Source organism: Cimex lectularius, unplaced genomic scaffold (genome assembly GCF_000648675.2).
Source record: "Cimex lectularius strain Harlan isolate CLEC.00 unplaced genomic scaffold, Clec_2.1 scaffold15, whole genome shotgun sequence".
In the NCBI taxonomy this organism is placed as follows: domain Eukaryota; kingdom Metazoa; phylum Arthropoda; class Insecta; order Hemiptera; family Cimicidae; genus Cimex; species Cimex lectularius.
Window position 1 is genome coordinate 2,633,738 of NW_019392667.1, and position 15,682 is coordinate 2,649,419.

Below are 15,682 nucleotides of genomic sequence, written 5' to 3' on the forward strand. Positions count from 1 at the left end.
AATAGTCGCTTAGGAAAAATGGAAAAACCGTTCAAACAGATTTAATATCTACAATTCCATTTTTGCTTGGAAGAAAACGACTCATATTCTAATTTTTCAAGTATTTTTAAAAAAATACATCTATGGCCTTGAAATAGTCTATGGTCTATGAAAGGTGGTCTATGGTCTTGAAAAATGCAAAACTCAAGAAAATCTTGGAGCCAGACAATATTGAAAAGTTGTGATATAAAATTAGCACAGTGATTTATTCTAGTGATAGTGATACCCATTTCAAAACCAAAATTGTTCAATTTTCCCGTTTTATTTTTCAAAAATTTTTTCAAGCAGTATGTTCGTTACTTCAAAATGAGGAAGAAGACAAAATACTACGGTTTCGTTTATACAGCTTGTGACTGACAAGTTTAGGCTGTTATCATTGCCACTTAAGTAATGAAAAAAAAATTGGGTAAACGTCCCCTAAGCATGAAAGGATGAATTATTATAATGAAATTGTACCAGAAAGAAAGTTTTGCCTGAAATCATGATTTATAAAGGAAATATTCCATTGGTGTCGTGCCTGATGCTTCTCGTTAGAAATTTCCCTGTAAGGAAGGAATGTCGAATATTTCAAGTCCATATGTTGCCATATAGTTACCATTGGAGTACAATGGGAAAAATTGTCTTCTTTTTTTTCAAATACGTTTCATACATTTAAACCAAAAGAGCCAAAGTGAACCATGGAACGACCTCATTCCGCCATATCGAAGACGTTCTCTTACAAAACCAAAGAGGACGTCGGTAAAAACAACCCAACCATCATCCCAAAGGACTCTCTGTCGTGAGTATTTAATTTAATTTTAATTTGAAATCTACATTCCCTGGCAAGTAGGCGCTATAATTAGATTATGACCGATGGACATCGAGACGCCGGTAACCCCAAATTGGCCCCGCAGTCGACCTGCCACTCCCATGGAATTGTATCATCGAAAATTTGAAAGAATTGACATGTCATATTAAAAGAGCGTAGGGCTGTAAAGAAATATCAATCAGTACAGGGTAGGATGTCGTCTCTATTTATTTTATTTGTTTATTCGTATGATATATAACATAATACACATTGACAATATAAGATTTTTGCAGTTACATTAATAGCAGTAATACGCCAGGAGATGCAACAGCTGCATCGTCGGCAAATAATGCAACGTTAAGGCCTGCTAGCTTAGGGAAGTCATTTAATAAAAATAATATGGGTCCTAATACCGATCCCTTTGGTACTCCCGCGTTTGAGCTCCGAATAGTACAGATTCCATTTCCCACGTCGACTACAAACTGTCGATTTTTTAGGTAGGAGGCTATTGTTGTTATCAATCATCTTGAATATGATACCGTTATGCCATATGTCGAATGCTTTAGTGATGTCATATAAAACTACCCCAGTGTGCTTCTTCCTGTTGAAGCAGTTGGTTACGTGGTCTATTAGCCTACATAGTTGTGTCTGTGTGAATAGTGCATGGCGGAACCCAAACTGTGGTATCAATATGTCCTCCTGATCCATGAATTTCTTAGGGGTATATTATTTTTTCGAATGCTTTACTTAGTGCGCTCAATAAACCTATAGGTCTGTAGTTCAGAGGTTCCTTTGCGTCTTTTTCTGGGTAGTATACAAGAGATAATAGCGCATTGAACACGTAAGTCAAAAACATTAACCCTTTCCTACTTAAATAAAATAAAACAGCAGAGGTCATATAAACCCTCAGGGTGCCGGTACAAAAAACCCATTTGTAAGCACGTCGGGTTGGCATGCAGGGCCGCCGGATTCGAACCCGGTACCTCTACCTTACAGTGATGAGCGCCGTGTCAACGCCTAAATCGTTGCAGCCACCGACGCACCACTTAAATTCTTAAGCATTAGTTATTCTGTCAGTGCCTAGAGTTTTCTTATTTAACCTATTCTTAATTATGCTTTTTATTTCTCTTGGTAATACTACTTTGAATCCAGTTGTTACATTTTGACCTGTCTTCAAAAAGTATTTCACCTTTTGACTGATGTGACGTTTATGTCGTCTATATGTGCCCAGACCTGAGTTGGCATTATGAACTGCTTCCAGTTTTTGAGCAAATAGATTTTCTTTCTCAGTCTAGCTCACATATTCCCTGTCGTTGGATATTAAGCTGATGCAGTTCTGAGTAAGACGGGCTTTGTAAGATATTTGGTTACTTTCCTAAGTGTCCAAATGGGGTGTCTTGTCTATTCACACGAGAGCCATATTGATTCCTGCAAAAAATAAAAAATTAGTAAAATTTACATTTTTGAGCATATTATGAATTTCCTGTCCATCACAAGGATAACTATATGCAATTACCATTATTATTAATAATAAAATGAACTCATTAGAGTTCGTGGTCCTATTGACCGAATAACGTTTTTCAATTAATTAATATTTAAGTAAGGCAATGGTTGAGATAAAAAAAGTCAGTGTCACGAGCGGGATTCGAACCCACTACCTTCGACTAAATACGCCTCTACTCTACCACTTGAGCTATCGTGACTTCGAACCTCTCGGACACTAACTCCCCCATCTCAAATAAGAAGGGAAAATTCGAAAGGTGGGGTTGAGATGGGAGTTAGTGTCCGAGAGGTTCGAAGTCACGATAGCTCAAGTGATAGAGTAGCGGCGTATTTAACCGAAGGTCGTGGGTTCGAATCCCGCTCGTGACACTGACTTTTTTACCTCAACCAATACCTTACACAAAGATTAATTAATTGAAAAATAAGATGAATATTAAAAATTGAAAAATTGCAATATGTAGGAAAGATAAGGGAGGTATAAATTCCGTTCGACAATTATTTTCCGCAGTGATTTCAGCGAGAGCTTAAAAATTCGTAGTTTTTCCGTGTTCTGAGGTTTGCCCTTTGTTCATACATGAATTCGGTTCGTTGAACATTATCGACGGCTTATCTCTGGGTCGACGATTATGGATGTTTCATCAAAGTGAGAATGCGCGATTGAGCAGGTTTCTACAGAACGTTGATAATTATTATTTAAAAAACATGCAGACAAACATTAATGAACTATTTGAAAGGCAAAATATGTAAGTAAGTAATACCTAATAAGTAGCCTTCTCACTAGCAGCAATGAGCCCAAAACTCCACAAACCCCACCCGAGTTCCCTCTTCCCATTCATTTCCTTACAGCCAAAAACAGAGCAAAATCTCGCTGGCAACGCCATTAATATAAACAACACTCAGCCCAACTTATTTACCTCCTTCATATTTTAATCCACGGAGAAACCAGAGCAGCGGTCATAGGCTCATAAATGGACAATCTGCAAGCATAGGCCATGTCAATGAATGGAAACTGAGGGAGAAGATACCGGCAGATGCCACTACTCAAAAATATAACTTGACCAAGTACGAGGTAATACCAGAAAGGAAAGAGTAAAGGAACACCTCTGAAGAACTTGGTATATCGACGGCCCAAAAATTGATAAAGGCACGGGAGCTCTAGTCTTCGGGATGAATCCAAGACCTAACTGATTTTAAACTTAGGTAAATACGCTATTAGTAAGTCTGAAATTATATCAATTGAACACTTCGTCGGACAAATTAAACAGCTAGGAAAACATTCCAGAAGAATATTTTCTCTGTCAGGGAGGCGACAGCCCTTAGGGAAATCAATTAACCTGAGCCATGTTCGTGGGCATTCGGGACATAGGTGCAATAAGATAAACACGTTGGCCAAAAAAGGAGCCAATATGAATTCTCTTGGCCCTGAAACCTACTGAGGCGAAGAGATTCATGGAAAATGTACGAAGGACTGGAAAGTAACGGCAACAGAACCAAGATTCAAGCTGGACTCAAGCCAGGGCACTACTTTCTAAGAAGGCACATGCACCCGATATAGATACTGCCAGAAAAAAGAGGAGGCCATAAAACACAATTTTTGTTTTTGAGAAGGTGCAGATTATCGCAACTAAGAGAGGAAAAGCCGCAAGCAAGATCCTTCACCAAGGAGGCACTGGCAAGCCAAACAGTGGCATTAACAACCTGAAACTGGCCAGTGAGTTATAAAAAAAGCAAAGGAGCACAGTAGATCTACTTAGGTCTAGATGCAGAAAGCTTTCTGGCCGATTATTTTATCCCTATCCCTACTTACCTCCTGAAATCCCAGTTCCACCTCGAATCCATATCCACGCACCTCCCTACGGTTAACCACTATTAAAATCACGAAACATATCCACTATTCTCCCCAATAAAACGCCCCAACGGACCTGGACCGGGTCAAGCAAAGAGATCCTTTCCTATTACCTTTCTGCAATTTTCGTTCCTCGTCCAGATGTGTATGTAACAAAGCATTTAGACCTTCCTCTCTCACCGCTTCCCAATCATTTCTAACCTCCCAACTAAGAAATCCCCAGGACATGTCCTTTTAACTATCAAAAATCTAAAAAACCTACCTCAAAAGCAGGAGTATTATCACAATCACTGTCAATACAATAATCAGCACAACACCTCATCCAATGGAAACTTCTCTAATAACTTCCAATTCCCAAAGCAAACAAATCCCCCAGCGAATCCTCATACGTATATCCTCACCCTTCTCCCAGTCATAGTTAAATATTTTGAACGCCTCTTCCTCAAAAGGTTAATCCCAATTCCCACGCCATCACCATCGATCATTTTGGTTTAAAATCCCTTCGGTCCAGCAGGGTTTACTGGTATTTGACACAATATCCTCAACCCTGGAAAATAAGCATTATTGCTTAGCAGTTTTTCCAGATGTCACAAAGACATTTGACAGAGTTAGGCACACTTTCTTTTCAAATTAAAAATTATCCTTACTCGAATCTGCTACATACAGTCACAGCTTATAAGGCCAACTTTTTTCTATAAGCGCCATATCCGTCAGTATTTGCAGAATCAAGAAAATCTGACTTAAACCTTAAAAAAGAACTTTGGCAACTCTTAAAACTATCAGCTAAATGATTTTATATTTTGTTTACTTAACGTTACAATGAAAATATGAATCCTCAGAGGGTTTTTCGTTTCATTGGTGTAATCAAATTTGCAGTAGATGTGATGGAACTTTATGAAATAAAGTTGTGAATGGTTAAAGTAACCTTAAAAATGAAATATCTTGAGTACAATTGAGAAAAAAGTTTTAGACAATACGGACTTTTAAGTTCAATTTGACTTGTTGGATCACCTCCTGAAGTATTGACCCTGCGATAATGTAGACCATTGACCTGTTGCGAGCATTTCATTGATTACGCAAAGATGTAGAGAAAACAGCTATTATAAGTCCATTTGGGCTTTATGAGTTTCCTGTTATGACGTTTGCCTTGCGCAGCACCGCCCTTTCAATGATTTATGGACTACCATAACAAAGGATTTCGACTTTTGCTTTACATACCTCGATGATATTATTGTTCCATTCAAAGGAAACAAGATAAAGTACACTATCGAAATTTCATTTTGGACAGACAGCTGTCTCATTTTTAAAATATACAATCTCAGAAAAACGTATAACATCTGCTGAAGGTAAAGGAAATGAACGAATTTCCTCTCCCAAAGGAGAGGCAAAACTGCCTGGACTCCAGAACTCCAAAAGGCCAAAACCCAAGTTAGCCTCTAATAATCATGACAGATGTCACAATCTTGGTGCATCTCACTCTACATCTCAAAATGGCAACCCTTAGCTTTCTCCGCCAAAAACTTTCTCCCATTCATCAGAAATTTAGCGCGTATTACCGTGAATTATTATTAGCTGATAAGGCAATCCGACATTCCAGACACACGATAGAAGGTCTTTCACAATTTTCACAGATCACAAACCTCTTACTAAACTTGTAAACGTTCGGGAAATAAGCGTTTTAGTAGCCAGAACTTTGAAAAAACAAAAAAACTTTTTTGAAATACTTACTATGTTGATTCTAAATTACTTTTCCAAATTTCTCAGGTCAGCAAATTTCAGAAAACGTACTCCATTTAATATCCTTTTTAGTGGTGTAATTGCTTTTTTAATTACTTTTTTCAAAGATGAAGAAATTGATGAAGGGCATGGAAAAACCGTTGTTGACGGATGGAAGATATAATAATTAAAAAAAAAATTAAGGAAAGTTTGAATGAACTTAATATTCATAAAACATTTCCTTAAGTTTTTTTTTAATCCTTCCACCTACCAATCCATCAACCACGTTTTTTTCCTTTCCTTCATCAATTTCTTCATCTTTGAAAAAAGTAATTAAAAAAGCAATTACACCACTAAAAAGGATATTAAATGGAGTACGTTTTCTGAAATTTGCTGACCTGAGAAATTTGGAAAAGTAATTTAGAATCAACATAATAAGTATTTCAAAAAAGATTTTTTTTTTTCAAAGTTCTGGCTTCTAAAAGCTTATTTCCCGAACGTTTACAAGTTTAGTATTGATCACATCTTATAGGAAATTTAACGTAGTTTTCAATGGTATCAACGAATTTGTCCCAAACCTTTCTGTTTTGGAGTTATCATTGTTTATTTGAAGCAAGGTCGTGAAATCTTAAAAAAATCAAGAAAAGCGGAATATCTCCGAAACTGCTGAAATTCGGACCATAGTTAATTAGGACTTTTTGGTTCTATTTTGGATGTAGAATCACCTGGCAAAGTTTGTAACACGAGTAGCCGAACGCCCTGCAAATTTGATGAATAGTTCAGATTGACGGTGGTAAAAGAAGCTGATTTTTTTTTTAATAAATAAAATAGATTTTGTTGTTTAGATATTTGAAATCATAGTTTATCGCTGTCGTTGAAAAGTTCTAAAGAGGTCCGATATGACCAAAGCCTACAAGTGTCACTAGCGTCCCACCTAATTGAATGAAACCGCCCAACGTAATTCTTCCCGCATCCAATTACCTAAAGGAGACTTTTGTCTCAGATTCCAATTCCTATTTTATTGGGTGCTTCCTGCCCGGGGGATCGAGTCGGAGATAAACACTATCCGGGGCCTGGATATTCGCGGCACGCGATGCCCTTTTAAAAGGTACGCCAGTGCGATTGGGTCCGGTCAAAGGGGGCCTTTCGAGAGTACACTCCTCGAATTGACGATTCATAATTCGACCTAACTGGGTCGAGGCACGCGCTCTTACGACATCCAAGCTGGAATCACTTCCTCAAAAGCTAATCCATCACAAACTTTGCTTATTTTGGACTTCCATCTCGTATACAGACGGATGATATAGGCCATGCACCCGAGGACTGATCGAGATTGTGTTAAAGCCAGTGTTTCACCCAGACATAAATCATTCCCATTATTATATTTTATTTCAACAAATATAAAACATAAACAATTAAATGATTATTTACGTATGATTAACATTGCTGTTCAAAATTCTGTAGGGTAGTTAAAGTTTAGAGATATATTCTACCAGTGGTACATCCCAATTTACATAATCACTTCATCTTCAAGAAAGCAGTTTTATTATTATTTTTTTCGTATAAGCACATTCTAGAGATTGTCCCTAAGAAGATATTTTCATCTTTGAATATTTTCATATGATTCGAAGGACGGTGATCGGGTGTGGGATGTGCTGTGCTCTTATATGACCATAGGGCAGAGGGTCAACGAAGCGGATGATAAATTGGCCAAGGAAAGTTCGATCATAACTTCTACTGCCCCTGAACCCTTTCGTGACATACCAAACTGCCAAAAAACATGGATCCAGACCGATTAAAAATAAGTCCTCAGTGTAGGAATGTGACCCTGGACAGAGGCATGCGAAAAAAACTCATGAAAGGACCATCAGAAACTCTAGCCGAAGACATTTAATAACAAAACACTCGATATACTAAGCCAAAACTTTACAAAATTGATGACCGTGGAACAACTACTACTGAGTACAATGTATAGTCATTCAGCTTAGCAACTTTGTGGAGTGGTCGGCCTTTGCCGATATGAGATGCAGAAAGATTCCAAAATGAATAAGACGATGTTTCTGCTATTACCTTTTCCCCGCAATAGTCCTGATCTCCATCAGGCTACCTCATCTAAACTTCCTCTTACTTGAAGGAAACAGTTTTCATACAGCCAAAGGTTTTAAAGCTGAGGTCAAATACGAAGCAAAAACTAAAAAATTGGATGGAATGAAGCTTCCACTGCCCTCTACGAGTGACCATGGTCCTTCAGACTACGACTTCTTCTGAACTTCCACTTACTTGAAGGAACCAGTTTTCATACAGCCAAAGACTTTAAGCTGAGGTAAAATACGAAGCAAAAACTAAAAAATTGGATGGAATGAAGCTTCCACTGCACTCTATGAGTGACCTTGGTGCTTCAGACTACGACTTCTTCTTAACTTCCACTTACTTGAAGGAAACAGTTTTCATACAGCCAAAGACTTTAAGCTGAGGTAAAATACGAAGCAAAACTAAAAAATGGATGGAATGAAGTGTCCACTCAATAAACTCTACGAGTGACCATGGTCCTTCAGACTACGACTTCTTCTTAACTTCCACTTACTAGAAGGAAACAGTTTTCATACAGTCAAAGGTCTTAAAGCTGAGATAAAATACGAAGCAAAAACTACCAAAAGGAAAATGAAGCATCTACCCATACGATCTATAGTCCTAATCTTACTCCTTTAACTTGTAACCACTTCCGACTAATAACCTCTTATCGAAAAAGGTTCTTTACATTTGAATACATTTTATCCAACACTTCTTGATAAATGAAGCCATAAATTCCCAAAAATGGCTAGTACGGTATTTCTACCGGTAAAATGATGTTCAGACTACCTACTCTACTGAACAATAACCTTAACGGAACAACGTTTCTTACATCTCCAGCAAAAAACTTCTCGATTCACAAAGATCAAATGTTACTAAATGGATGGAATGGAGCTTCTACTGCGTACGATTTAACTTTCTGACATCGTGCGCACATCCTGACCTGATATCCTGACCTTCAGTCTACCACCTCTACTTAGAAATGGCTCTTTTCTTTACCTATAAAATTTCCTACATTCGAGGAAATGAAGCTAGCAGAAGACTTTTCCGACAAAATACTTCTCGACACATGCAGCATAAACTTAACAAATTCCATGGAAAGGACGTTTTTCCGCGATCTGTAGATTACCAGGTTTACTTCAGAGTTCAGACTACCACCTCTTCGGAACAATGGCTCTATTCCTGAAAGGAAAAACGTTTCGTACATTAGACAAAATGAAAACTCAAGATGACTTTTCCAGAAAAACTTTTCGCGACGACGGGAAAATTTTACAAAACGAAATAAGCGTTTCCTGCGTAAGATCCTGACATCGCTCCTTCAGCTACCACCTCTACCTTGCAATGATTCTTTTCCTTACCGGAAAAATACGTCCTATATTTGAAGAAATGAAACCAGCAGAAGACTTTTCCGACAAAACGCTTCCCGACATACGAAGCCAAAACTTTACAAAATCGATGGAATGGAGCTTTTCCGCGCATGATCTATAATCTTGATCTTCTCTTTCAAACATCTTCCTTCTGGATAGCACTTCTTCCGTGCAATTGCACACTCCGTCAATGGAAAAACAATTCATGCAATGTAATAAACTTGAGAAAACTTGTACAACCTTGACATCGAGATATAGCAAATACTAATGACAAATGAAATCAAGTACATGCATTTTAAACGAAATTTTTGCCCATTCCCCTTCTCGCCGTTCCTGAGGAAGACCCCTGCACCATTTGACCACGGCCAAATTATTTGTACCTAAAACCATGAGGTACTCTAAAGGATTTTATGGTTCTTCATTTTAGAAGAGTTCATAAAGGAGTTATATCTTTTTTTCTCTGAGCTCTTTTTATATTAAGCTGACTGGAAATGGGTTTCGATTTAAACATTCTCACATATGAACATCTTACTTAAATTTTCCTTCAATTTTAAGGGCGCAGAACAAAAAATATATAAATTTTGTATAAACCTATTAAAAATCAATATTTTGCCTTTTCGTTTCGTCTGAATTTCGCCGATTTATAGATCTGCCCGGGAGGGAAACCAAAAACCAAGTTGAAAAACGGAGGAATTTAAACATTTTCCAGTTCAATTCTCAACAATATTTGGGTACATTATTTGATACATTATTCAACAGCCATTCCTGAATAAGAAACCGCTTCTGTCCCGTTTAATTCTGCCCGTACGATTCTTATTTATTATTCACTGAATACCGCGGATGTGAGCACTTATTTCTCCACAATAAGCCACAATTTATTGGCTTAGGCACGTTTTTTCTAGAAGATCTAAACCCACAAAGCCTACGACTCTAACGTACGGCGAGAAAAAAAAAAATCAACGTAAATTTAAATTTTTTATAATCCATAAAGCAAGCAGTAAAATTTCATTTTATACTGTTTGAAATTCTTGATCTTTAAATATTGACTGAATTCAACCAATAGACCAAGACTCGCGAATGGCGTTTAATTATTTTAAGCGAATGTAAACACGCATCAGGAAGCACGCTTCTGTCGATAAGACACGCTTTTTACTGCTTAGATTTTTATAGGATTTCTTTAATTAAGATTGAGAACTCAGAACTTATTTACAAGCTTTTCTCTCATCATAAGGAGTGCATAGTCTAAGTACTAAAACATGCTTCTCTATTCAATTTATACTTTTTTAAACCAATTTCCTCAACCAATTTTACAAGATTAGACGAATTTCTGTAAAATGAAAAAGAACTCGTACTTTTCAATTAGAGCATTTAATTAAATGGTTAAATTTGTTCTCCATAGTCCCAATTGTTAATTTAAGCTGCTTAAAAGTATTTTTTTATGGGGGGGATTTTTTAAGAATGAATAATATAAATAGAATTGGATATGTATGAAGTAATCCAAACTTTTATACATTCTCTAATTGTAACTTTAAATCGAAAGAAAAAAAGGTTGACATTTTATCTTAAAAAATGGCGGAAATGGTAAATTTTTTCTCCATGGTTCCAATTGTTAATTTAAACAGCTTAAAAGTTTTTTTTTGGGGGGGGGGATTTGTTAAGAATGAATAATATAAATAGAATTGGATTTTTATGAAGTAATCAAAACTTTTATATATTCTCTAATTCTAACTCTAAATCTAAAGAAAAAAAATGGCTTACGTATCTTGAAAAATGGCGGAAATGGTAAATTTGTTCTCCATAGTTCCAATTGTAGTTTTGAACAGTTTAATAGTATCATTTTTGAGTAATGTTAATAAATAATATAAATAGAATGGGATTTTTATGGAGGTAACAAAACTTTACTTACATGTTTTCTAATAATTGTTCAAATATCCATTGATTTTAATTTAAACAAATTGTCTCACTTTTCGTCTTAAAATATGGCGAATATATTAAATTTGTTTTCCGTAGTTCCATTGTTTTTTTTTTTTTAACAGAATAATAATGGTATTTTTGAGAATTGTTCATTATGAATAACATACTTAAATCCTATTCGTTTTTTCATGTAGGAAACAAAATTTTTATGTTTTATAATTGTTCAAATATCAATTTACTTTAAAGAAAACAGAGGCTGACATTTTATCTTTAAAAAAATGTAGGATAGGTTCAATTTTTTTCTCACAGAGTTCCAATAAATACGTTATTGAGGTAACAAAACTTTTGCATGTTTTCCTATTATTGTTAAAATATCCATTGATTTTAATGAAAAAAAATGAAAAAAGACCAACTTTTCGTCTTTAGAAAATAGCGAATGTTCATTTTTTCCTCCATAATTAAATTGTTTTTTTGAACAACCTAATTGGTATTATTTTTTCGGGGATGATAATTATAAATTATATACCTAAACGCTATGAGATTTTTACGAAGAAAACAAAACTTTTACGTGTTTTCTAACTATTGTTCAAATATCCGTAGATTTTAAATAAAAACATGACATTTAGTTTAACAAATGACGAATATGTTAAATTTTTTCTCAATAGTTAAATTGTTGTTTTGAACAGCGTAATTAGTATTATTTTTGGGGAATGTTAATTATGAATTATCTAACAAAATACTGTGAGGTTTTTATGAACGAAACAAAACTTTTATACGTTCTGTAATTCATGTTCAAATATCCATTGATTTTCACTATCGTCTTAAAAAAATGGCGGATAAGTTAACTTTTTTCACAGAGTTCCAATTGAATTTTTAAACAGAATAATAGTATTATTTTGGGGGAATGTTAATAAATATAATAAATAGAATGGGATATTTATGGAGGTAACATAACTTTTATATGTTTTCTAATTATTGTTCAAATATCCATTGATTTTAATGAAAAACAATGACTCACTTATCACCTTAAAAAAAGGGCGGATGTGTTAAAAAAAATTTTTCCCCATAACAGAATAATAGTATTATTTTGGTGGAATGTTAAGTATGAATAATATACTTAAATACTATGCATTTTTTACACAGGAAACAAAACTTTGATGTTTTCTAATTATTGTTCAAATATCTTAATCAATATTTTAAGAAAAAAAAAAAAAGGCTGACATTTTATCTTTAAAAAAATGTAGGATATATCAAATTTTTTCTCCATAGATCCAATTGTTTTTTTGTTTTTTAAATAGAATAATATTATTATTTTGGGGAAATATTATTAAATTCTTATGGATTCTTATAGAGGTAACAAAACTTTTACGTTTTTTATTATTGTCCAAATAGCCATTGATTTTAATGAATAAATGGGTCACTTTTCGACTTCAGAAAACGGCGATAAGTTAAATTTCTTAACTTCTTTTTTCTTCTTTTTCTTTTCTTAAATTTAATCTTAAATTTCTTAACTTTTCTTTTCGTAAAGTTTCTTTGGAATGTTAATTAACAATAATGTACTTAAATACAATACAAATATAAAGTAGTATATACAAATATAAATTTGTATGAAGGAAACAAAGCTTTTACGTTTTTAATTTATTGTTCAAATATCAATTGATTTGAACGAAAAAAAGGCTTATATTTTATCATAAAAAAATGAAGAATATGTTAAATTTTTCCGCATAGTTCCAATTGATTTTTGAACAGAATAATAGGGTTATTTTTTGGGGAGAATGTTGATAATGAATAATATAATCAAAATGATTTTCTTACGAAGGATACAAAACCTTTAAGTGTTATAATTATTGTTGAAATATCCATTGATTTGAAAAAGGGAAAAAATTTGACTGACATTTTATCTTACAAAATGGCGGATATGTGGAATTTTTTGCTCCCTAGTTAAATTCTTGTTTTTTGGTAATGTTAATTAAGAATAATATACTTAAATACTATAAGATTTTTATGAAGGAAACAAAGCTTTTAAGTTTTTTAATTATTGTTCAAATATCAATTGATTTTAAATGGCGGATATGCTAAATTTTCTCCATAGTTCCAATTGTTTTTTTGAACAGAATAATATGATTATTTTTGGGGAATGTTAATAATAATATAAATAGAATGGTTTTATGGAGGTAACAGAACTTTTCCGTGTTTTATAATTATTGTTCAAATATCCACTGATTTTAAAGGGAAAAAAATGGCTGACATTTCGTCTTAAAAAAATGGCGGATATGTATAATTTTTTCTCTGTAGTCAACTTGATGTTTTCAACAGCGTAATAGTATTATTTTTGTGGGAAAAATAATAATAAATAAAATTAAATAGAATGAGTTTTTAGTGAGTGTTTTAAAGAGTTAAGAAAACTTTCTCACGCGTTTTTCACTCGCAGTGTTTAAAATAGAAAGGCACGTTTTGTTGTTGTTATTTGTCCGTTGTTGAAGTAGAATTTGATGGGAGTGGCAGGCGGGCGACGGGGTGGATGCGCGGATGCGTTCGAGTCGTCCTTCCCCCGAGTGAGCGCCTGTCGGAGTTGCGCCCGCTCGGCGGCAGGGCCAGTCTTATTGACGCGTATCACGCGAGCGGACCATGTCTCCCCGGTCAATAATCTACTCATAGAGCCCATTACAGCGAGTTAACAGATTGCCGTCGAAGGAGGAGAGATGGATGAGGTCAAAGCCTAAAAAAAGGCCGTGCAGTCGATGTCCGCCTCTGGTCGAGGTTAGTCGTCTCTCCTCCGCGCGCACAGCCGCTCCTCCTTCAAGGACCGACCGAAAATGGGCCCGCTCAGGTTCACGCACGCACTCGTCTCGAGGGTGTCCGCGGCTTACAAGTCCCTCACCGGGTCGGACCTCGAATTGGCGAAGAAACAGCACGAGGTGTACGTGAGGCTGTTACGCGACCTCGGCCTCGACGTCATCGAACTGCCTCCGGACGACGATTTGCCCCGCGGCGTCTTCATCGAGGACACAGCCGTCGTCTGCAACGGCATCGCCCTCATGGCAAAGCCCAAAGATCAGAACAGGAGAAAAGAGGTAAATAACGTCTCACAGACCAACAACAACAACAAAGAACAACACCGTCCTCTTTCCGCACTTTCACCCTTAGAAACGGGACTTCCAGGCGTTTATCCGCTGGAACGGCTGCACTATTTCATCGTTCACCTTTCACTTCCTCTCCACACGACTCTGGAATTTTTTTTTTAAATTTTTACCTCCAAAAAATTAATGAATTTTTCCCTTAACTAATTTGAAACCATCGAAATTTGACATCTGCCATTTCAATACCCTCCAACGACATTAAAATCGCCGTGATTTCCCTTTAATTGTGCAGTAAATGTCCCTCTTCAATTGGAATTTGTTTAGAACATGTTGCAAGCGTCCAAGGAAGAGAAAAAACCAATTAAAAACTTCAAAGAATCGCAAATATTTTAGATTTTTTTATGTTAAATTCTACAGAACCAAAGCAATAATTGAAAAAAATTACTTAAAAACAACAAATTCAATTGCAAAATTTTGTACATAATTAAATTTAAACATTCGGTTTCCAGGCGAAACAGGTGAAGAATATTTTCACGATTTTTTTCTTGCAGTTATAAAAAATTTATTATTAATGATTAAATTTGGTTCTTATATTCAAATTGTAGAAAAAACTTTTTTTTAACTTAATTTAATTTTTTTTAATGGTGGACGTGGACTTTGTTTAGAATATGTTGCAAACGTTCAAAGAAAAGAGAAACCAATTAAAAACATCAGCAAATCACAAATATTTTAGATTTTTTCTATTAAATTCTATAGAAACAATACAATCATGGAAAAAAATACTTAAAAACAATAAATTTAACTGCAAAATTGTGAAAATAATAAAATTTAAACGTTCAGTTTCCAGAAGGAACAGTGAAGAATGAAAATATTTTCATGAATATTTCTTCATTATAAAAAAATTATTATTAACAAATTTTCAATTAAATGCGTTATTATATTCAAATTGAAACAAAATGTAACAAGTGATTTCCTTTTAATGATTATTATTTATTTATTTATTTATTTTTTTAAATGGTGGAAGTGGAATTTGTTTGGATATGTTGCAAGAGATCAAGAAAGAGAAAAACTTCGGCAAATCACAAAAATTGTAGATTTTTTATATTAAATTCGATAAAAACAAATCAATAATGGAAAAATATTTACTTAGAAACAACAAATTTAATTATGATATGGTTTACATAATTAATTCTCCTGGTGGAACAGGTGAAGAATGAAAATAGTTTCATGAATTTTTCTTCGTTATAAAAAATTTATTATTAACAAATTTCAATTAAATTGCGTTATTATATTCAAATTGAAACAAAATGTAACAAGTGATTTCCTTTTAATTATTTTTTTTTTTTTTTAATAGTGGAGT

The 15,682-nt window shown here is 34.7% G+C and overlaps 1 protein-coding gene and 1 long non-coding RNA gene across 3 annotated transcripts in view; one reads left to right on the forward strand and one right to left on the reverse strand.

The window, feature by feature from the left end:
* The first annotated feature begins 607 nt into the window (after positions 1 to 607).
* LOC106673867 (N(G),N(G)-dimethylarginine dimethylaminohydrolase 1) overlaps positions 608 to 15,682 on the forward strand; it is a 30,851-nt gene continuing 15,776 nt past the window's right edge. Inside the window, exons 1-2 of the mRNA XM_014406228.2 lie at positions 608 to 817; positions 13,937 to 14,316. Of these exons, the coding sequence (XP_014261714.1) occupies positions 14,059 to 14,316 (258 nt within the window). The 5' untranslated portion in view covers positions 608 to 817; positions 13,937 to 14,058. The remainder of the gene's footprint in view (positions 818 to 13,936; positions 14,317 to 15,682) is intronic.
* Positions 1,795 to 6,010, reverse strand: LOC112126315. Of its 2 annotated transcripts, none has more exons than XR_002909889.1 (3): positions 5,157 to 6,010; positions 4,577 to 5,100; positions 1,795 to 2,254 (listed from the first exon to the last, which is right to left on the reverse strand). It is a non-coding gene; the product is annotated as an uncharacterized LOC112126315 (long non-coding RNA). The 2 variants fall into 2 exon arrangements; XR_002909888.1 differs by lacking the exon at positions 1,795 to 2,254 and having other exon boundaries at positions 2,751 to 4,722; positions 4,823 to 5,100.